The sequence below is a fragment of the Glandiceps talaboti genome, chromosome 1, assembly GCF_964340395.1.
Source record: "Glandiceps talaboti chromosome 1, keGlaTala1.1, whole genome shotgun sequence".
NCBI lineage: Eukaryota > Metazoa > Hemichordata > Enteropneusta > Spengelidae > Glandiceps > Glandiceps talaboti.
The window spans coordinates 31,244,489-31,269,138 of record NC_135549.1 but is presented as its reverse complement, the minus strand read 5'-3'; the positions used below and the strand labels follow the sequence as shown (position 1 = coordinate 31,269,138).

At 36.7% G+C, this 24,650-nt stretch overlaps 2 protein-coding genes across 3 annotated transcripts; both read left to right on the top strand.

Moving 5' to 3' along the window:
• Positions 1-3,024: 3,024 nt before the first annotated feature.
• LOC144439159 (uncharacterized) lies at positions 3,025-15,445 on the top strand. Of its 2 annotated transcripts, XM_078128432.1 has the most exons (6): positions 3,025-3,186; positions 8,534-8,744; positions 11,067-11,156; positions 13,094-13,259; positions 13,666-13,782; positions 14,248-15,445. In XM_078128432.1, the coding sequence occupies exons 4-6, from the start codon at positions 13,151-13,153 to the stop codon at positions 14,322-14,324; spliced, it is 303 nt and encodes a 100-aa protein (XP_077984558.1). In that variant the 5' UTR covers positions 3,025-3,186; positions 8,534-8,744; positions 11,067-11,156; positions 13,094-13,150; the 3' UTR covers positions 14,325-15,445. The 2 variants fall into 2 exon arrangements, with proteins under 2 accessions (XP_077984558.1, XP_077984565.1); XM_078128439.1 differs by lacking the exons at positions 3,025-3,186; positions 8,534-8,744 and having other exon boundaries at positions 11,056-11,156.
• Positions 15,446-18,289: 2,844 nt separating this feature from the next.
• Positions 18,290-22,049, top strand: LOC144440592 (uncharacterized). The gene is made up of 6 exons (XM_078129981.1): positions 18,290-18,705; positions 19,055-19,220; positions 19,470-20,327; positions 20,519-20,788; positions 21,117-21,182; positions 21,377-22,049. Exons 1-6 carry the CDS (start codon positions 18,327-18,329, stop codon positions 21,579-21,581), a joined length of 1,944 nt encoding a protein of 647 aa, XP_077986107.1. The 5' UTR covers positions 18,290-18,326; the 3' UTR covers positions 21,582-22,049.
• Positions 22,050-24,650: the final 2,601 nt, after the last annotated feature.

The window sequence follows — 24,650 nt, the reverse complement described above, 5'->3', positions numbered from 1 at the left end:
CCGTCTGTCAACACAATACACCATTTAAAATTGATTAGTCAATTACGACACGAAAACGATAATTGGGGGATGTCCAGTAACTATATTCTTGAAATATGCTTTTCAGCCCATCACATATTTGAGTAAGAAAAATTTCACGATGCGTTCGTGAAATACCGGGTTGAAATATTAATATTTAAGTTACAGCACTATTTACCTGTTTGGCAAGCTTTGTCAGAAATTACGTCACTTCCTTCATTTACAGCCCACATTTATATGATCATGCAAGAGAGACATCTACTGTCTACACCAATTTGAAACAGAAGGGGTCTTGATGTCACATCGTTACAGACGTACACAGAACATATGTACGCTTGCATGTTGTGTTTAAAAGCCAGCTATACAAGATGATCGTTACAATGTTGCGAACTATCACTGTGAAACCGAAAGTAGAAGTAACACAGACATCAATTTGGTACAATCTGAATACAAGGGTAAATTTCATTCTTTTATCATGTAAATAAACGAGATAGATAACGAGATAGTTTTTCGAGAAAGTCCGGGACGGGGACTTATGGATTGGGTTCCGTCTGTTGGGTTATTTAATCGTGTCTATCAAGGGTATCTGCGCCTTGGATGTGCGGCTCGTACAAACTCAAAAATGACATCTGCGACACGGTCGTACGACCACTCATACTAACTGTCTGCGCTCGGTCACACAACGTCACTGCGACCTGTACTGCGACGTATTTGTAATTGCTCCTTACGGTATAAAAGCTGGGAATTTAGAGATAGCGACAGTTAATTCTACTAGATATACATGTACGTTCACTTCGATCGCCATGTCCATCGCTACGAATTACATATCCAAAGCAAGTTTCATCGAACGGTACAAAGCCAAGAAGAAAACAACGAGTGTGCTAACAAAAAGGAGGCTGGAGCCGGCGTCGAGCTCGAGTGATAACAACGTGCCCCCTCGCAAGAAGCCGCCATTCAAGTAAGTATATTTCAGCAACCGTAAGATTTTTCACCTTTGAAACTGTTGTGTTGAGGTAGGGTCTGTGGTTCTGTAGATAGGAAGAGTGTAGTGTAAACAGACTCATTACTGCGTTCCGGAAGGAGTTGGTTAGGCAGGTCAAGATGATGACGCGCTATGTCATGTCACAGTATGTGGAAATCATGGAATCCGACGTTAATTTTGAGGTGCTTTCTTCGGTGTTTACAAATTAAAACGGGTACGGAGTATCATGTCGACGTCTCGCTCACGTTGTCAGCGTGATCCATGCGATCTCCGGGTTCCCGATCTCCGTACCGCCGAACGCTCTGAAACATGTGAAAAGCCGTTTGAAAATGTCGGAGTGGTACATGTCAGCGTGATCCATGCGATCTCCGGGTTCCCGATCTCCGTACCGCCGAACGCTCTGAAACATGTGAAAAGCCGTTTGAAAATGTCGGAGTGGTACATGTGCGTTGAGCGTTCTTGTGTCGTTTTTTTTTACGGCATTGGAGTGGATTTGAATATTTCATGGGTCTTTAAACACTTCGTATTTAATGTTGCAGTTAGGAAATGTCTGTTTTTTGGTAGGTATGGCGTAATTTAACCCCCAAAACCCCATCCAATGTATGATGTACAGTGTAGTCGTAGTCCTGCTTACGTTGCATGCTAGTCCTGCTTGCATACGGAGCGAGTCGCTAGTCATCCCTTCCCAGTGGTAAGGGTATTATCAGTAACGTAGACCATTTGCAAGCAGGACTAAATTCTTCCATGCTTAGAACTTATGTAGATTCCTGGGGTTTTGTAATTGTTAGATTCATGGAGGTAAAAGTGTTTTTCGCTCGAGGAAAGCATTTTGTTTTGTTTTGAAAAGCAAGATTCGAATTGAAGTGAAATTTGGGGGGGGGGGTGTGTCACTTTCTGGAAAAAGTAGAAGCAAGTAATCATTTTTACGTAGTTGGGGGACGGGGGACGGCCAGCAAACAGCAGTTTGTTTTAATCAATATGTCTTTACAATAAATCTTATTCTGAATGAAATCTAGCACTATAGTAAGCTTTTAATCCATAAAAAACATTGAAAATGATGTAAAATTAATTGGTACAATGTATTATGCTATACTGTATAGAGAAATGTATATATGTGATTGATTCCACATTTGTAGTTTGATTAGAGGTTTTACTACAAATTACAATGTGTAATAATACCCAAGGCAGGTATATACAATACAACTTTTAATATTATCCCAACGTGGGCAGTTTTTTGTGCGACAGTCGGAAATATTAAAATCATACATTAAAATATGTACAACAAATACAACTTTAAAAATAAGAAGGGACAGTTCCAAATTCAAGCAAAGGTAGACACATTAAAACAATTGAACAGTGGGTTGCTAGTCATTCCTGACATGATTCAGTAAAGAAATTACAGTTGGATTGAATGAATATTTAGCTCTATTAGTTTTTGTCTTGGGAACTCTATAGCACCGATGGGATGGTGAATCTTCAAATTCTTGGTGAAGGGCTGCTGGTTATTGCTTAGTATGGTCTTACCCAGATAACACCACACTGACGGCCCGACGTCGGCAAAATTGGGTCGGTGTGTCAACGTTTTCCCGACGTCGGCAGAAGGTCGGCACATGCATGACGTTGATAATTGAAAGCATATAAAATGTGTTGTGTTGTCATTTTTCAATACTTGCCGTAGTTGGGAAGCACCAGTGAGGCTTTATTTCACAAGAATAACGACTAAAACAACCGTGTTAACTTGCCGAATGCCACCGTCGGGCCAACGTTGGCTCAACCATGCAACATACCCTGCGACTTGGTGCTCACGTGATTGTCACGATATGAATGTGTGAATATTGGGTCGGTGTGTCAACGTTTTCCCGACGTCGGCACATGCATGACGTTGATAATTGAAAGCATATAAAATGCGTTGTGTTGTCATTTTTCAATACTTGCCGTACTTGGGAAGCATCAATGAGGCTTTATTTCACAAGAAGAACGACTAAAACAATCGTTTTAACTTGCCGAATGCCACCGTCAGCTCAACCATATCATGGAGCTATAAACCTGCGCTGTCGACTGGGTGATCACGTGATTGTTACGATGCGAATGTATAGCACGCCCTCAAGATAAGAAGTGTCTTCTGGTTGACTGCCGCCAACTCGTCATCTCGTTTACTAAGCGTTTTAGGATTTGTTTTCATCTTGGTGAGTATATTTATCTTACATAATTACTGTCAAAATGACCATGAATATGTTTTATTGTCTAGATTGTTAAATAAGACGACAGAAATTGCGAAACATGGTATGTACGTGCACATTTGATAGCATGGGCGCGAGAATGATCGCACTGTGATCAGTAGCGTACAATCCATAATATTAATGCCTTTTTCATAAATATTTTCAATTATCACGAAACAAAAACATACCAAATAGTAATACCAATACAATAAACTAAATTTCTATGTGATTGGGTAAGGTATAACTTGATGCGTTCGTCTTACAGAGCCGATTGTATGTGATCCCGCTGTCTCGGAACGCGTATGGGGGTCACCATGGAAATGGACACGAAATAACCGTGTCTGTTCCATTCACCCTCCTCGTGTTTAAATTTTGTTTCCGCGCGATCCTTTACGTCATACAAATGTAACATTGTTGCCATCATTTGCACCAGATTGTGAGCTCCAATTCTATACTCGGAACAATAACATAACATGGCATTTTCGATGTGAAGGCATGGACGTTTGCACCTGAAGGACTGGTGTTCAGAAAAATGTATGTTTTTTGCACTTGTGAAGTTTTTGTACTTGAAGTGTATGTATGATTGGGGGTATAAATATGTGTAATGGAACAATTTATGTTGTATATTTTGCATACCTGTGTGTGACGTTTAGCCACTTGTGCAATGTGTGTGGGCAGTATGGGGTCAAGTAATCATTGAGTGTGGTTGTTGTTAAAACTATAAGGGGACAATCATTATTTATTAGTATGGTGGATCCTGTATTTATTTTATTTTATTTGGAGGGGTAGGGGAGAGGTTGGGGTTTTTTTCCACAAAAAGGCTATCCTCCAAATGCAATGATATATATGGGAAGGTTCCATAAACCACCGGTCACTTTAGTGTGATAAATCAAGAGATTTGCTGGGTTTTCTCTGGGTTTTAAAATTTATTAGTAAAACAGCAAAACTCTGTAAAAATATGCCAACATTTGACATTTTCTTTTATATTCTTATGTAAAATTTACTAATGCTGAAAATTGAATATTAGTAAATTCCAGTTTTTAATAATTAATTTACTAATTAAGAATTATATCCATTATGATGACTGAATATCCACAGGGAGGGAGTAATGTTCCTCCAATGTTCTTCTAGACTAATAGTCCTGTGATCTCTTTCCAAAAGTTGTGCTCTTCATATTGCTCTTGATTAGATTTTCCATTTCAAGTCTTGGATAAATGACTGAACTCATGGGTTCTTAATTACACACACCATGGTTTCTTCTCCGACATCATATCAGTGCAACTGTGCTTAAAACTCTTCTGTGGATTTTCTCTCTTTCTCATTTTGCTTCTTCAACTGCAGTAAAGGAAATGATTGGTTAAAACTTAAAAATCTTTAAAGGTTATTTTACTTCTGTTGAAGGCCAAAGAATATCCATAAGAATACAAATATTTTATAGATGCATCTGACTTGTGTTGTTGTGTTATAACGTTACGGATAGCTTTGAGCTTCCTCCACATGATGTTTGACTCTTGAAGGGTATGTTATTAAATAAATTGATAGGACATGTATTTAGAGCCAGTGCTGATATCTCAATATGCTAACTACATTAACACTAAATGATTGGTAAGAAGGGGAGGGATGATACTCTCTTCAGATTATTGAAGTATTGAAATATTCATGTGAAAAATGGGATTACCCAGTTTCATAGATGTACTGGTTCATTTCATTATATATATATATATATATATATATATATATATATATATATATATATATATATATATATATATATATATATATATATATTTGGTAGTACTGGAACTCTTTCTTGGTTGTAACTCGGGAGTTTCACGCATAGTGCGATCATCAGACAACACTATCATCACGCATCACGCACTATGCGTGAAACTCCGAGTTACAACCAGGAAAGAGTTCCAGTACTACCAAAACTATTGCGCTCTGCCACTGCGGTATAGAGCACTGTCTTGGCAGATATATAAGCTATATAAGTTACAGCATCTCTACAAATAAATGGTGTTTGTAGTGATACGTAAGATTTCATATGTATGAGCATTGAAGTAATACTGCCATGTTAGGAGCAAAGGTAAAAATGACAATTGATGAACTGCTTCAATTCATTAATTTATTGCAATAAAGTTTTGTAGCACTGTAAGTAATCCTGGATTGATTTCAATTCTAACTCAAGAATATCATTTGAAACCCCAAGTCTTCATAATGAATATTCAAATAAATGGTCAATTAATTAAAAGTGGCCATATGAATGAGGACCGGGCATTTATATTGGATTTTTCATTTATAAAACATTTTTATCATTGCTTCCTATTTGGAAAATCAATGCAAAACAATTTGACTAAGTCTGTGTTTGTAACTCAGTGACTGCAAAAATTACAAAAAATGAATGGTGTAAAAAGTTTGTTATTGAACATTACAACAATTGCATCAAATGTATTGATCAACCAGATGAGTATCTGATAATGGATAAAATTTACAAGTGTGATTTCGATATGGTCATACTAAAAGATTTGTTTTCAGCAAACAACCTGATTGTTTATCTAATATTTACATGAGGATCTCAAGTCAGCTGGGACTCATGGAAAAACGGGTTCATTACAGCATCAAGAAAGATACCAGTAACAGCTGTTCTGTCTGTCTTCTCAACTATAAAATGCATATTTAGTATTTTACACCTTTTCTTTTGTTTCTCATGTACAGTCAAGTTGCAAGGACAAAAGATGCACTGAAGTAATAAGTATCTCATTGTCTATTCAGGCAATGTGTGACAACATCTATCTAAAGATAAACATAGACAATAGCTAGTAGGCCTCTCCACTGTTTTTGGGATAAATTACCATGGTCTATTCAAAATATCCTGAAACAACACATGGCAATGCCAAGATCTTAATAAACATTTGTAACATCACAGACATACTGGGGTCACATATGGAAAGTTTGGAATCAGTTCTACCACCAAGTATTTAGTCACTATTGAAGAAATGCATGGATTTGCTGCATATATTAAAGAGTTTGAAAAGTTTCAAAAAACAGTACTTGAACTAGAAATATAGCCCTAGCACAATCTGCCACATGTCAAGAATAATGATAAAAATTGTCACTCTTACCTTTGTTGTTCCAGTGAACTTGATTTTGACCAAAAGTTGATCAGATCATGGAAGTAATATCAGCCATGGTCAAACAGAGAAACCACTATTGTGGAACCATCAGTAGACGTAGACATGAGATCATCTTCGGTTAAAATTACACCAAAAATGGCAGAAAAGAGATCTCCTTTGCAAAGGCTGTTATAGCTAGGTAACTTGCTACATGCCAATGTGAAAATAAGTGAAAACTTGGCGAAAACTATGTATCAATGTGTGGCACCGTACTTTTACCAGTTGTTGTATGTGGTACAACTTCAGCAGAATTATGCTAAAATTGACCTCTGGCCTTTCCACTCTTTCAACCAATAAGCATGCATGCTCATTGTTATGTAGTATACAAAACAGTGACACAATATTATATGTGTTTTGTGTTTGTACAAAGTATGCACACTGCCCAGTGATACAGATGTACACATGTAGCAAGAACCAAACAAGGTCTGAGTTGCAGAGTCGGCACATACATAGTGCATATGACAATCAGAGTTTTTACACAAAAATATTATTGTTCCTAAAAAGAAAGGTAAATTTCATTTTGGTCAATCCCATCTCAAATTAACAAAAACAGTTACATTTTTTTATCTTACATCATTATTTTTACCTACAAATAGGTGCATCGGCATAAAAAATAATGATAATTTGTGTTTAGATAAAAAATGTACTCTGTGGATATTCCTGAAATTCCCAATGATAGTTGAATTTAATAGTCTTTGTGCTGACAATTTTGTACCCTGTTTTACCCAATATAAACTGAGTTTGGGATTTATAGATCCAAAAAAGACACGCTGTATCTCAGACTAGTGGTTTATAGTGGTTTGAGAGTGTATGTAGTCACTTCCTCTGTCTGTTGATTAATGTAATATGGATTCAGGCTACTGGGCTATATTTTCTGGATCTGCAATTTGACATTGCAGTTTGTTTTTGTGTGTGATGGATTCAGGCTACCGCTAGTACCAGGCTATATTTTCTGGATCTGCAATTTGACATTGCAGTTTGTTTTTGTGTGTGATATATATCTGATTCAGTTACATGCATGTGTTCTACAAGCAAGACAAATTTCCTGCAATAATTGCACATACATTGAAACATTAATTTTCAGACACTGGTTCCAAAATAAGATCTCGCGCTATTATGTTGTACCATATTTATGAGGTACTGGTATAAATTCATCCTGGGTTTATTGTAAATGCTGCATGATACAAACTTTCTGCATAACCATTCTATACTAGTATGTGTTCCTCACAACTCCACCAAGTTCAGTCAGAGAGGAAAAGTTTGTTTTCTCCTAGGCAACATTACATTTTAAATCTACAGAATTCCTGTACTCCATACATGTCTATTGTATAGTCATGGGAACAGTTAGTAACTTAGTCATGAGAACATTGATAGATGTATATACATTGTGTATTCCACTAGATAACTCTAATTATGCCCTTTATTAACTGTCAAAATGTTGACTAAGTTCATGGAAGTATAACCCTTCTTTCATGCTCAGTGTTTGAGATGTGCAGGATTAGCAGTCCGCTACTGGAGCTAATAGTAAAGTTTGTGCACAGGGGACAGCGAGCATGTAATCGATTGATTGATTGATTATTTGGTCGAATGATTGATTGATTATTTTTTCCTTCTCTCCCTGGCTACTTTTCTCTCTTTCAACTAGTATATGATACTAGTTTATGCATGATTGATTGTTTGTATAGGGTGTTATCCGCCAAAAGATTAGGCATAATGAACATTTTCACTGTAACCGATCATGGGATTAGGGGTGTTTTAATTTAGATAAGAAGAGAACAATTGACAAGGTGTCTTTATTTATATAGTAAAGATACAGTTGAAAGAGAGAAAAGTAGGCATATAGACAGTGTAGCCGACACGAAAATAGGGTACACGAAAAAAAGAAAAAAATCATGGGGGGGGGGGGGTATGATGAACTTACTGCGTGGGCTGTAAGGTAGGGGGTGGCCCATTCCAAGTTATCAACTTACTTCTGGAGTTACCAAGTTAGGGCTTGGCATCTAAGGTAGGGGTGCCATGGCCTATTCCAAGTTACCAACTTACTTAGTTACCAAGTTAGGGTTTGATCTTTTTTGGCCGTAGATGATATAACCTGATATATTTTGATTAAGGTGGTGTAACTTAAAATATTTTCCTTGTAGAACTTTGAAAACAGTACTGCTGGTGCTCAGTGAGATTAGGCAGCAGGTCAAGCAGAATACTCTGCTGCTAAAGTCCCTTAAGGTGAGGCAGCAGCAACAGGTCAATGTAGACATTGACATCAGTGAGGACTTCCGTCTTCCGATGGAATCAGAAGCCGATGTGACTGCTGTGGAGGAGACCCTCGAAGATAAAGAAAAATCAAAGCGACTAGTAAGTTGATGCATTTGAACATTTTGGATCATTTAGTTTTCAGGGATAATTTTCAGAAACAGATTTACAGCTTAAGTTAGAATGGAGAAAAAATATTAGATATTGCGTTACTGTCTTAATGCTCTTAATGCAAGAGCATAGGTTATTGAATGTATTAGCAGGGCAGAAATCAATCTGATTAAAATCCGATGTGGTGAAAGCGGCTAGATGTACTTATTTACCTCTATTCATCGTGTTGTGTCGTTTGTTTTGTTCGGAGTGATCGCCGCCTTCCCACATCTGAACCGGTGTAATCTACAATCCCATTGAACGTGGACAATATTGTAAGGATTTTTCAACCAATCAGCACGTTTCTTTCAAAATCATTTAGAGATACAGTTGCCACCACCGACGCATCGTCAAATTAAAGTTATCATGTTTAGTCTAACAGGCAGGGGGATTCTTGTCATATACACAGTGAAGCCTTTAGTAGGCACCCAGCCGGGCCGTAGTTACTCTTTGTAGCATCATGTGTATTTGATCCTGAGGTAGACTTTCGACTTGAAGGAAATGGCACCATGTGAGTATGAGCGAGTCAACTACTTATTTTATTATACATGGTTTTCATACATTTTATTTTATTATACAAACGTAATTCCTTGAAGGGGGGGGGTAAGATTGTCGTTTTTCGCGTGCGTCAAAATCACTACAGCCTACAGGGATATTTAATTCATACTAAGAATATGTAAGATGGAATCAAAAGAGGCAATGCTATTTTACTACTCTTGAAAATGACAGTCAGAAACTTTGCCGACATAATACACGGAGTGAGATGCATGTTGTTCTAAAATAACCGTATGGCCAAGTAACCCAGCTGACAAGGGAGTGGTGTACAATTAATGAATGACAAAAACAACCACATGAATGCTACGAAAACATGATTTTATTATTCACCCACACCTAAACAGAAGTTCCTGAATTCAAGAGACTGTTTTTCTGTTTGTTCGGTCATCACAACTATAAATGATAGTACGTGACGAACGCACGTGTCAACCAATTTCGTGCGACTAGGATTTACTTGTACGACAACTCTTGGTTTTTAAAACGTCCTATATAGCTTTAAGTTTTAGGATTACCTAATGCCAAATTCTAGACTAGACGGGTAGCTGTTTAGACACGATGCGATTCATAGTACACAATTGAATACGGCACTCCACTACATATACGTAGGTAATTATAACGTCATGTGATGTTGTCTGTCAACGAAAGTTAACGAAGGCACAGTAGGTACGTGCACATGATCAGAGCCGATCGTTCAATCGTAGTCGCAACTTTTAAAGGACGTACCTTCATGATAATTGATTTGAATAGTCTATGTGGGGAGGACGTTGCCAAAATCCACCTACACGAAGGTTCTAAGTTAGGCCATGTTGGGGTATAACATGAAACTAATACGAATGTAAATCCGGAAATTACCGATGAGATGTCACATGTTTGACATGACGTGAAGTGACCTCTAAACTTGGACTAAATTGTCGTAGATAGCGTGGTATTGCGAATGTTTATTTCGACACTAGCAACAAGTTGCTCGTTCGACTGATGTTGATTCAATCCTTCTATTAACGTGAAAATCAAAAGTTCGGTCGCCTGAAATAATTATTCAGCAATAGTTTAGTAATTCCAAACGGATTTGTAGATGTTTGTAGATGATAGTTGAAACATTTATGTCAAAGGCGTGGTCAACGTGTTCGTCACTGTCGCGGTGCGATGTCACAGTCAAAATCAAATTGTATAAATTACGGAAGCGTGCGAATATATAGACTCGACATAAACAACTTGAAGGCTAAAAAGCATGAGAACTGGTAAATACAATTCCTAGTTGAAACTATGTTTTGCAGAGACAGTTAAATGTTTTACAATTTGAATTGCAATGTTGCGACCCAGTGAAAATGGTTACTTCATCCGATCTAATCTTTGGAATGGCCTTTAATGGGAAGTGGTGTCCTGCTGTTTGCAAAACATCCATTTCAATTTCTCCAGTGTTTGAAGCTGCCAACGTAACACTCGTCCTAATTGGCTATTCAAAAGCGCGAGATTTAAACGGGATTGTAGATTACACCGGTTCAGATGTGGGAAGGCAGCGATCACTCCGAACAAAACAAACGACACAACACGATGAATAGAGGTAAATAAGTACATCTAGCCGCTTTCACCACATCGGATTTTAATCAGATTGGGCAGAAATTTATTCCAATGAAAACCTGTTTAGAACTGCTTAAGATTTTTAATGTTAACTTTTCTTTTTAATTTTTACGTGACTATTAAACATGTTTTGATCAAAAGGCTTCAAATCCCTAGTGATCCAGACTGGCTATCACTATAATTAAAGGACTCCTGAATTCCTTTCAGAAGGTTTTTTAAGTGATATACTAGGTATGTATCTTGGTTAAGGGTTCCAGGTATTGTACTTAGGATCATTGTGCTTAACTTTAAGAAGACTGCTTTCTGTGTTGTTGCCACATACTATGTGCATCTAAATTATTATCATGTAACCATTATTGGAATTCCCATAATTGGTGGAAGCCATGGTTCTTGGGCGTGGGATATCATAGAATTTTATCTGCACTGGCAAAAGTGTGTGTGGTATGTGTGCTTATCTGTCATACCAAGTAATGTAAATATTTCCCCTTTTATACCTGCTGTGCTTTGCAGTGTTTATCAAGTTAACTATAGATATCTTGCTTTGGTGGTAGGTGTATACTACGTTCACACTTAGGCAGTTAAACCGGTGTCGGGCCTACTTAACTTTAAGTCAACTTAAACATTTCTAATGTGAACGCACTATGTCAGCCCAGGGCCGACTTAATTTAGTCCCAGACAAAGGGTGGGCTTAGGCCCGGTCTCAAACCGACTTAAAGTTAAGTCGACATAACATAAGTTGAGTGTGCATGGTTAACCTGACCTAAACCCAACTTAAAAGTCATTCCAAGTTGCTAAAGCAACCTCTTCCCACCAGACCCTGCTGCATTGTCAACTCGAAAGGGTGCGATTCACTGTTATGGTTGAAGACACGTTCATGAACATCCACAAGGTTATGTGTTTGTTTCAACTGTTCTCCTCCTTTGTCGTTGATATCGCGCTCGTCTTGACCTGTTTAATGTAATCTGTCCGTCATTTTCTTCACTGAAGTAAAAAGCGTAAGAATAAAAGAAAGAGAGAGAACAACCTTGCTTGTGGTTGTCCGACGGCCGCCATTACGTTGGAATGAGGGTGCTATGACTTTGGAATGTTAGGTCGGGTCAAACGCAAAAACCTTTCATGAATGTAAGTCGAGTCGTAACATTTTTTAGCTTATCAGGCTAATCCTTATGTCGGCCCTGGGCCACTTTTGGATTTTAGTGTGAACGTAGTCGTACTCTGGGTTTTTGTTTTTTACTTATACCTCGTTCACACTCAAAACCAAAGTGGCCCAGGGCCGACATAAGGATTAATCTGTTAAGCCAAAACAAATCACGGCTTGGAGTTAGTTCGGGTTCATACACGAAAGGTGGTAAGGCTTTTGATCCAAAGCCAAAGTGCCCTCACTCCACTCAAACCATCAAACAAGCCATATTCTCTCTCTTTCTACCATTCCTACATTTGTTGCTCAAGAAGGTTGAACTTTGTAAACCAGGGCCATTTTAATAAACTTAGAAACTCAAGTGAAGAAAATAATGAACAAATTATACAGAATAGATCAAGACGACCAGGGAGAACAGTCGAAAAGAACACATACTTAATATCGATGTTCATGAAAGTGCCCTTTGGAGTGGACAACACCGTAGGGTATGGTAGGAAGGGGTTACTTTAGGGACGTAGAAATTGAATGATACAGAATGGGTTGTGTGTGGGTGTTCAGTGCTTCTATGCTGAAGTCAAACACCGAGGACGTCCTAAAGTCGGTTGAACCATTCACATTCAAAATAGTTTATGCCGGCTTATCTTTTACCCCAGCCCTAAACCCCCCCCCCCCTCTTGTCTGGGACTAAATTAAGTATATATATTTATATATATATATATATATATATATATATATATATATATATATATATATATATATATATATATATATATATATTGTCTTGCATTTTTTGAATAAATGAATGGACCTCTTTATCACCGTACTGCTATAAAAATAAATATATAAATCAACAAATAAATGAAAAAAAAATTATATACTGGGGTATTTCCAACATAAAACTTAACCCTGCAATGTTATGATAACATGGTTAAAGTCTTCTGCAACCCTGCAGTGTTATGCTAACATGATAACATGGTTAAAGTCTGCTACTTATATGTTTCCTGTACACTCTTTCAATTATATATTCCAGGTACGCCATCTCAGTACCTTGGGAGGTGTTTCTTCCAAGGATGTGGTGGAGAGGATAATGGTGGCCATGTTCTCTCAATCATTATCCACAATCTACAACTGGCTGGGAAAAGGGAAACTAAAAAAACATGCCCTTTCACAACTGAGTATTGCAACAATTATCAAAGGTAATTTCTCAATTAAGATTTTGCATGTATCCTAACAGAGGGATAATGTCTCTGCAAGGCGAATTCTGTATTATTATTTATTTTTCACAGTGCTGCTCACATTGATATTCAGTTTTACTTTATTAGTTTATTAACCAAGGTAATGAAATGAGTATACCAGAGTAATGCAGTACATTATAAATAATCCTAATTAACCCCAGGATTGTAAGAGGCACAAGTGATGGACTTCTATATTCTCTCATGGTGCCAAATAATTTGACAAAAGCTTTTAGAGTGATATTCATAAAAATTATACCATCCAAATTATGATATGTCTCAAAAAAGTGGCACTAGCCAGGGATCAAAGAAATAATAAAAAAAAAAATCAGTAATGAATCGAAATCTCATGCAACATTTGCCATTCCAGATGCAGCCAAACAGTCTAATGTAAAGGAGGCTGACTGTGAGGCAGCCATCAAGAACTGGCTGAAGTATGCCAGCGACCGGGATGGGGGTCGAAAAAAGAGGGCAGAAAAGCAAAAAGGTACAATTATAGTGTCATATCAAATATTCATGACCTCAGTGAACTAAATCAAGATCACAGATGTCAGCCTGACTTCAAAATACTCATTTCTTTATGGTGCATATATATTTTTCCAATCAGTTGACTTGTTACTTTGTAAGTTGTAACTGTGAAAGAGGAAGTGTGTTGAAACCAGCCTCCAAAATGTTGTCCCTGCTTTCAGGAAATTCATGTTTTACTATTGAAACTATAATTGAAGGTCTCATGAAGTGTTTGACATAGAAACATTTAATTTTTACCTTGTCAGCCATGAAGATATGCTGTAACAGTTTAAAATATTGGTAATAATTTTATCTTTTTTCAGTATCTGGCAGTTTACATGTGTAAATGACTTAATTTTGACTCACATGCTGGAGTCTGAGAAAACACCTATGATTTAAAATCAACAAAACATGACTGCCTAAAATTTTACTTCTTTATTTGCAGAAAGAGATAGAGAGCAAGCAAGGAAGTTCAAGGCTCTTAACCTGAACCTTGACTCAAGTGATGATGAACAAGAGTGATTTTTAGCACAACTGAACTGAGGTTCAGTAGTGCTATAGGGATGGCAAAGTGTCTGTCTGTCTGTATGTCTGTGTGTGTGTGTAAACAACTTAAAGTCAAAAACTGCTGGACCGATGGCTTTGATATTTGGTGGTCATGTTACTTCTGGTATCTAGTTGGGAAATTGTTCAAATGAAAATGATAGTATCACAGATATGGGTTTTGGGTCAAAAAATGTGATTTTTGGTCAAAAAACTTAAACTCCAAAACTACAAGGCAGATTGGCATGAAATTTGGTGGGGACATTCTTAGGGGTGAGTAAATTAAGATTTGTTCATGACATGATGATTCCCTCAGTAATATGCAAATTAGGGCTAAAAATGTGTCTTTTTGGTCAAAACGCTATAATTCCAAAACTACTCAGCAGATTGGGCTGAAATTTAACAGGGATGCATCTGTGGGTGTATAGACAAAGAAATACTAAGCATACTATGATTTCATGAGTGATATGCAAATTAGGTGGAAAAATGTTCATTTTTGGTCAAAAACTTATATCTCAAAAAGAACTTGGTCAATGAGACTGAAACTTGGGGAGATGTTTCTGAAAGTGTTATTCTTGCAGATTTTCTTCAAAAACATTTGGACAAAATCAAAATGATTGCATCACAGATGTGCATTTTGCATCAACAAATGTGATTCTGGGTGTGAAACTCATGCAAAATGAAAAGTTATAGTTTTATAGATGCAATAAAATCATTAAAATCTTTTATGGGCTACTTCACATGTCAATGTCAATTGCATGAAGATTACCCTCTGTTTAAGGTTGCTTGGAAACACTGTTTTAAAAATACTCTCTATGATTAAACAGGTTCATTCTGTGCTACATACATAATACAGTCTTTGGGGTCAAGAAAGTGTGATTCACCAAATGAACATGTATACCTAGCATGCTCACCATGCGAATAAATATTTTCAAAACAGTACATTGTACAGTTGTGCTACAACACCATTGGTGGTATTTTTAGCATTCAAAGTTGGTGTGAGGAGACATTGTCCATAGGGCAACCATTTTATTATAAATTCTGCCATGTCTACAGCCTTTATTACTTTGAACTCTGTTAGCAAGATGTCATACATTCCACACACAATTACATTTAAGATAAGTTTTAGATATTTCCAAATATTCAAAAAAAGGAAAGAAAAAAAAAGCGGGAACTGTGTAATATCATTACTTGTACACTAGCAATAAATATTTGATAAAATCCAATATTTTGTGTCTTGTTTAGTGTATTTGAATCACATTCAGCCCTGTATGGAATCTCTGATAGATCTGTGGGCAGCTTGCCATTATGCAGTGAAGCACCATTGGGCCAACAGTGGCCCAACGTTGGGCCAACCTTACCACCAATTAGCAATGTTGGGCCAAAGTTGGGCCAACGTTGTGCCTACCTATTTCTTGCCACTGTTGGGCCAACGTTGGGCCAACCTTGCCAGTGTCCAAAGTTGGGCCAACGTTGTGCCAACCTATTTCTTGCCACCAGTGAGCCAACGTTGGGCCGACGGACAAAACGACGTTGGGCCAACCTCAGTTCCTGACGTTGGCCCAACTGATCTACTTTCGTTGGGCCAACGTTGGCCCACCACAGGTGTGCTATCTGGGTACTTAGCTTCGCTTAGAACTTGTTTTTAGTACAACTTGGCAAGGCTAGTCTGTTGTAGTTGTACACCAATGATTTTACTTCAGATGTTAACATTTCTACTAAGCCTGTTTTTGTTTTGAATAATTAGATTTCCAAACCAGCAAATTATAGATAAACTTATTAAAATACTCTCAATGAATGATCTAAAAAAAGAGAATTAACATCTTTTTGTCAACTTTGAAGAAATTCAATTTCCTTAAGAACTATAAGCGCTGTTGGCCTTTATGTGAAATCCTATCAGTGTTATTCTCCCATCTCAATTTATTGATGAACCTAAATATTTATACTGCACTACTACCTCCACTTCTTTACCTTTTAATTGACTGTTGCCATAGGTTGTGGTGTACCTCTCCTGATATATGCACGTCTTTGGTCCTATCCAACTGAACCTTGATAAGACCAATGACATGTGCATAGAGTTCAGGAGAGGTGCACCACAACCTAAGGCAACAGTTGTAAAAGGTAAAGGAGTGGAGCTATTATTATTATTATTATTATGTTCTACTATACTGAAACTCTTGAAATTGATTAGATATACAATAACATGTAAAAAGATTGACATAATTTTCAAATTTCTCCTAAAAGTACAATATATATTTTTACTGCCTGTAGTGGTAAATAGTTTCTTACATGTGTTTCTGTATTGACATTTTCATTATTCTAATATGAAGTCAACTCAGCAACATAGCAACATAACAAAGCTACTTGCACGGAATTATACATAATAAATAAAATTTAATTCCTATTTTTCAGAGTTGTCAGCAGTGAGAAAGAGTATCCATCTAATCCCTACAGTGAGTACTTACATCAACTTCGAGTAGTCAAGAAAGTGTGGAAGCTAGCAAGTGGTTATGGCTATGTCATAGCAGACTGTGAAAAAGCGACTGGAATTCTTCTGAAAGAGAAATACTGTGTTGTCAAGCAGCAACTTGTTTATATAGCTCAGATGAAACCAAGAGTGCAATTCTGCTGAAATGTAGTTGTGAAGAAAGAATTAATGACTGGAATGCAAAAGTCAAGGGTGACTTTCAACAACTCATAGCAGCAGAGGTGGCCCATTATTGTGTTCATGCCAAAGCTATTCAGAGTCAGATATCCATGCTGTCAGCAACTAGTCACCCTACTCAAGGTAAGGCTCATGCGATCTTCAATATATACAATGAAGTATAAATGAAAGAACATTGCAATTTAACAGCAAAGTAAGCAATAGTCTTGTCTAGTTTCATCCTAACGATAGATAGATAGATAGATAGATAGATAGATAGATAGATAGAGATAGGTAGATATATAGATAGACAGACAGACAGATAGATAGACACAATGTAGATATAATAGAAAGATAGGTAGATAGATTCAGTGTTGATAGATGATAGATAGATAGATAGATAGATAGATAGATAGATAGATAGATAGATTGATTCAATGTAGATAGATGATATAGACATTGATAGATGAATGTTGATAGATGCAATGTAGATAGATACAATGTAGATATATGATAGATACAAAATGTAGATGATAGACAGAGATACAATGTAGATAGATGATAGATAGGCAGATTGATAGATAGATACAATGTAGATGATAGATAAATAGAGGGGGACATATATATAGACATGCAATATAGATAGATAGATGCGATGTAGATAGATGATATAGACGTATTGATAGATGCAATGTTGATAAATGCAGTGTAAATAGATACAATGTAGATAGATGATAGACAGATTGATAGACAGACAAGCAGATAGATAGCTAAGTGATCATGCCATTATTGGTGTACATGTATCACTGATACAACAGTATGACTATGTTACTATGTTTTCAACAATCTGTTGGAGATACAGCTTAAAAAAACTTGATATTTACCAAAAGTTGTTACAATATTTTCAGTGCAATTTTGTATTTGTTCATACATTTTTGTGTTTACTTAACAAACAATTTTAGAATGGGTCATCTGTGACCTGTCACTTCCAAAATCGTGAGGCAAGTCCAAAAATATGTATGTCAACTGACGCAACAATGCAGTCTGGCTCCAACACTGAATCCCAATCGTTTGTTTGTTTGTTTGTTGTTTGAAACAAGTTCTTGTCCTCAATATTTTTGCATTAAACAGTTGTATTTACACCTGTCTGGTTATCCACTTCTGTTTTATTTTTGACTTTTTATTGTATTCATTTTCAATTTTTTCCTCAGATATCCCATGTGTTCAGCAGTTACAGAACATGCCACTATTGTCTGCAGTCACAATGGACCAGGTGCACCTTGTCTACCTGAAGAATACATCAGGTGGCAAAAAACTCGCTTGCAAGACGTGCAAACATGGGAGTTACCAGTTGCGAGTATGTTGGTATGTACAGGACATGGCTTGATGACAATGATCTATCTGTCCCCGAGTCCAGGAATGATGTCCCAAGAAAAAGTAACTTCAAACATATCACATATGAACGGATTCCATACCCACTATCAGAAAAACTGCAGGAAGTGTATGATAGGCAGGTAGATGGAGATGCACCATTCCCAGAATACCTAATTCCACAAATTCCAGAGTCTGGCAAACACAGCTTTTGTGAGCATGGTTGTCAATGGGATGATGGCGATCCTGTGGTAAATGGGTGGATCTGTGGTGAGGGATTGGTATTTCAGGAACACAATACCATAGCAAAAGTCAACATCAATGGTAAACAGGAGAAGATAAAAGGTAATTTAGTAACAACAGTGATTTAGCATTATTATAAGCTAGTCAGTCAAATTACATGGGGACTTTGGATATCATATACCCAAAGCCTAGCATGTTACTGACAGCATTTCTGATGTTTTGTGATCTCTTCCTCATGAAAACTTTGACATATGTAACTTAGGCATACATCCTCTCTAACAATTTATCTGAATGCATTGTCATTTCAATTAATGTTATTTTATTCATTATTTTATGTACACCTATCGTAGGGTTTATTATTGTTATTATTTCAACATATATTAAATAGCAAGGAATAAGCAAGTAAAATTTACTATTTTAGGAAAGAAATTAAAGTTGCCTCTTTGTTCAGTTTGTTACAGACCAAGTGTTGGTGCATGTCGCTGTGTCTTACATTATGATGGGCAAGAAGATTTATTGTTAAACTTGAACAATCACACTCTTGTTCACTATGGACTACTACTAAGTTACCTCAAACTAATGAAAGAAGCAAGGAATCCATTGGTTGCTTTCCATAGGTGAGTTTTCATTTATTCTTCTTCGTTTAATTTTATTAGCGATGATAGCCCACTTTCCCAGGGGCCCTAATTTGTATTTCAGATCTCCAAAATAGACTTAGTACACAAGTGATCAAAATCAACCTGGTTCTCAGATGTTAAACTTCAGTGTTAATCTACAAACAGTCTTCCTTCAAGATGTGTACATCTCCACACAAAACATGAATGATACTTAAATGTTATATGTGATGTCTCTATTATATTTTACAGAGCATATGTAGAAAAATTATCTGAGTCATCTCGTAAGTGCACACCAATACCATATCATATGCTCAGACTTACATGGAATGCTTACATCAGACTACTTGACATTGATTGGCAGAAAGACTTTACGTGTGAGAAGTGTAGTGACAACCCAGAAATCATCATCTGTGATGGTACATCAGTTGGCCTTCACAAAGAATTACTGACAGGACTTGGTGATGTTGGAGATTTGGACAGACTTGACCCTATTTATGGCACCAAGCATGCAGACCGAGTATTCATACCAAGTCCCCAGGCTAGGAAGCTCCTATTGCAGTTTGCAGGTGTACATCCACAGTCAAAACAACAGACAGGTCTTTCACCAGTACCACTTTCTACAGAACAATATGTGCAGCTCATATCAATTTTGAGGAAATACACCCACTTGTCGAGCCTCGCAGATGTTATTGAAAGAATCAGCAACAATGGAAGACAACTGATTGCTCCTGCTAATTACCAATCATTTCTCCAGGACATTTCTCGAAATTCACCAGCAAGTGCCCTGCTCCAAGTCAATCACTGTTCTAAGGCACGCCACGTTATAAAAGAAATAATAATCAAAAGACTGGACATATTGCAGTGTTTCAATCGAGAGAAAATACATCTCCTTCGAAAGGAAGCACCAATAGTAGCCAAATTTATTGAAGAAGTGAACATAAATGGCCAGTTACCTTATGATGTCAGGTGTCTCCTCCAAGAATTCCTGAAGAAGAGTAACCTGCCATGCCAGTCACCATTAAGTCATCAATACATACCAGTGTCACCTACACCACCAGCATTGTTTGATGGATTGAGCTTCTTTCCAAGTATGCCACAGTTGCATGGGTGAGTTTAACAAATATTGAATGTTTACTATATCCAATGGAATCAAATGTGGAAGGAACCATTCGGTGCTCTCAGATCCCTTGATTGAAAAGTTTGTTATCATTTATAGTACAGCTAGTGAGTGAAAGCATTGTGCATTCAATTTGTCGTCTTTAGTTTTTGTCATTAAATTATTCAACTTTATCTTTCAGGAATGGTAATTATGCTGCCAACACTACAAATGAAAATAGGGCTTGCAGAGCTACTGACACATGCAACAAATTCTCGAAGGGCCATCCAACTTTATCACCAGGTATATTCACTGTGTATTGCCAGCACAAGGTATGCCTGGGATTTGAGGTGATGAAGCAACACGAATCTCCAGCTACCCCTTTTAAAATCATCAAACAGCGATTTCAGAGAGCCCCAAGAATAATTGTGTATGACAATGGATGTAAATTACACCAATACTGCTTAAATCGGTAAGAAATATGTATGTTTATTTTATGTGATGTTTTGATTTGATGCCCATATTTGGTTTATAAGATATACATGTAAATCATAGCAATAACATTTCACTTTGGGGCAAGAAATAACAACTTCTGAATTTGTTGTAAAATTTATTCATCCATATTTTAAAATGTACATAGGGGTAATCAACACTATAATAACCAGTGCAACAACAGTTTCATGTGTATGTAAAAACATTTTGATGGACCTTTGCTACATCCAGGGCAGAAGTCATTTAATATTTATAATATAATAATCATTTTATTTGTCAATCTGATCTTTTGTTATTTTATTTCACAGAGAGCCTGAATTTTTCAAGCATACTATATTTTTAGTGGACCGACTTCACTGGTGTAATCATACTGGGTAAGCATATAATAAAATCTATGCTTGATAATATGTATTTTTTACAGATGTAAAGACATCAATTTAAAAATCTTTAAAAAGCTTGACACTATGGCAGATAACCATAGCTTATATTGCATAGCAACGACACTGTATACAATGTAATAATTGTCAGTATTGTAAATCATGAACTTTGTCTTTAATTTGTGTTGTAGGTGTTCAAGTGGATACAACATGAATGTGTACAAGAACAGCGAAGTAAGGACACTGAACTCACAAATTTGTGAACAAACAAATGCTGTCATCGCAAGAATACGATCCCAACTGGCATACATGTTACCCGACAATTTTATCTTGCATACAGCTATTTTCTTAAGTATGGCAAACAACAAAACCAAGAGCCAATGGAGTCCAAGATAATGAACTAACAAAAACCCTTTATTCAAAATGATTGTACTTGAAATTCAGAATACATTTGATTATTTTTTTTCTACTTCCACAAGTACTAGAAGTGAATGACAAAAACTGTTCATATGTGATTTACATTTCAAAAATTAATTTGTAAAATGAAAAATTATTTTGTCTTCGAACGTTTCCTGGTCTGTTGTGAGTTGGCTTTCTGTGCGGCCTTCCATGTTCTTTTAATACTGCGACTACTTCGCCGAATGACACTGGATGACTGATGGCTGTGATGAGCGACTGCTGGTGATTCACTGGGGTCTTGATTTGGTGAAGCTGGAGACTGGTGACAACTTGGTGTTTGTGTGTTGGAAAGAGTTTCATTAGTCATCAATGAAGAAACTTCTGGTTGTAAGGCAGATGAATGAAGTAGTGGACTGTCAAAGCCTAGTAGATCTGGAAGTTGATTGAGAAGTTGATAAAGTTCTGTAAATAGACAAAAAATTGTTACAATAATATAGAAATTTCTGTTGTACCGAGAGAATTTTTACATCTTACCATTTTTCTAATTTCTACATTCATATTTTCAGTGCTTTGAAGTCATATTTTATTTCACATAAAATAATTGTAATTTTAAATAAAATGTACATATTTTAGCTTTGTAAACTCACCATAATTGCTTGATGTGATTGACTGCTCATTATGGGTGTGTGATCTGATTGCTACTGTATCACCTTCTCTGGGCTGCTGTATATCTTGCGATGGCTGTGTGCTTGTGTCTGGTAGCTGTATCGGCATGTCTTGTGTTGGCTGTATGCTGTTTGGTTGCTGGAATGATGTATTGTCTACTATGTCTTCATCACTATCTCCTGTGAATTCGAAAATAAAAAAATAAATGAATGGTTGTGTGTCAAACAATTTCAGTGCTTATTTGAAAAATGGACCAACTACATGTACAGACATTGCAAATATATATATATATATATATGTACATTGCATATATATGTATATATATATATATATATATATATATATATATATATATATATATATGCAATGTTGCAATGAAATAAATATATACAATATATATATATATATATATAATATACATATAATATACATATACATATATGTGTGTGTGTACATTGCATATATATATATATATGCAATGTTGCAATGAAATAAATATATACAATATATATATATATATATATATATATATATATATATATATATATATATATATATATATATATAATATACATATAATATACATATACATATACATATATGTGTGTGTGTGTGTGTGTGTCCTTTTGAAAACTCACCTGTTAAGTCTATCAGCCCATGGTGTAAGTAGCAAGCTCTTGACGCATGTCTTAACATCTTGGTCCAGGTTCCAGGTGGAAGCTTTGGGCCTTTACTTGGATTACAATATGGCACATCACGTGGCCACCACTGTGGGGTGTGGTCTTTACTTCCCCAGTATGGTTTTAACCTTTTTTCTGATAATTTCACAAGTTCAGGAACAAGTGTTTTTAACAGTGCGTATGGGAACTTTGTTAGTTTCGCTTCATCGGTTTGGCGTATATCGGGCAAGTCTATTGGCATTGGTTGGTCTGAAGTTGTATTGGTGGTTGTTGGTTCACTAGTTATTATACTCATCAGGTTGTCGTTGACAGTCCGCCCAAGATCATCACTACCATGGACGAGATACTTTCTTGTCTTTGTGATTTTGTCATAGTACGACGAAATCACACAGGCTTCCAAGCTGGTCTTGTCCATGTACCGGTTGGTGTGTTTTTTCAGCAGATCCCAGCTGTCCATTTGCTTCTTGGATAAACTCGGCATAATGACGTATGTTCGTAGTACGAGATACAACAGAGACGTGTTACTGTTACGGTAGTCTGTAGTATGTGGTTCACTCATGAAAATTTCGATCAAATTTATATCTCCCTCACAACAATATCCATTTGTAATGGTGTAAATGGCTATAGTTTATTGTTGAACTTGAAGGGATGGGCATAGAGTGCCGTGATAATTGGATGACAATAGAGGCGAAATGTTTCGCCAGCCCAGTTGTTTGAACTTGTACCGAAGATGTTACGTTTCTATTGTTTGGGGAGGGGTGTCATTCTAATGAGTTAGCGCTAAATTTGTTGGGGATGCCACTCTTTTACAGTACACTTAATCGTCGTATCTAATTTGTTTTATATGTATACCGTGCGGCACTTCAGATGACGCAAGTAAAGCAATGGCCGCGACGTCAATATATAATAACGATTAACACGCGCAACCATTGAATTGAACGTTTGAAGACGACTATCAAATGTACATGGATCTCCGACAAAGAATTTGACATTTGCATGGTGTCAACGAAGTTTTCATTCTTATTAAATATGGAGGAATATTTTACCAAACTATCAAAATCAAAGCTTGCCGACGAAGACTTCGTGTCAATGACATTTGCCAGAAAAGTTATTTCATTGCCGTTAGAGTTAGTTGGTTCCAACCGTTAAACCGCGATCTTCTTAGTCTGGTTCTCGACGTCCGTATTTCGACTAACTTTACAAGTACTCTCTCTACATTACTGTAATTACTGTAATGTAGAGAGAGTACTTGTAAAGTTAATCGAAATACGGACGTCGGGAACCAGAAATACGGACGTCGGGAACCAGACTACGATCTCCGTAGATTAACGGAGCTGTTGCATCTACGTACTGGATAATTGTTCCAAATCCGGTCCAAACCACGACTCCGTGGTCTAGTTGCTAGAGCTATGGTTTTAAGTCGACATTTCTATGTTTTCCCATTGGCTACATCACTGTCTAGCCAGGTTTCACCATTATCACTTCATATGTAGCATTGTGTTCTCACAGTACAATCTTTTACTTTTCAAAATCTAAGCCGTCGTAATAGAAAGTTTAGTCGGATAACAGTCCCTCTAGTCTGGTTCCCGATGTCTATCTACATCTACGACGTCGATGTAGATAAAGTACTTGTAAAGTTAATCGAAATACGGACGTCGGGAACCAGACTACAGTCCCTCATGAAAACTATGTTCTCGCTTTACTATCCATAACGTTCAAC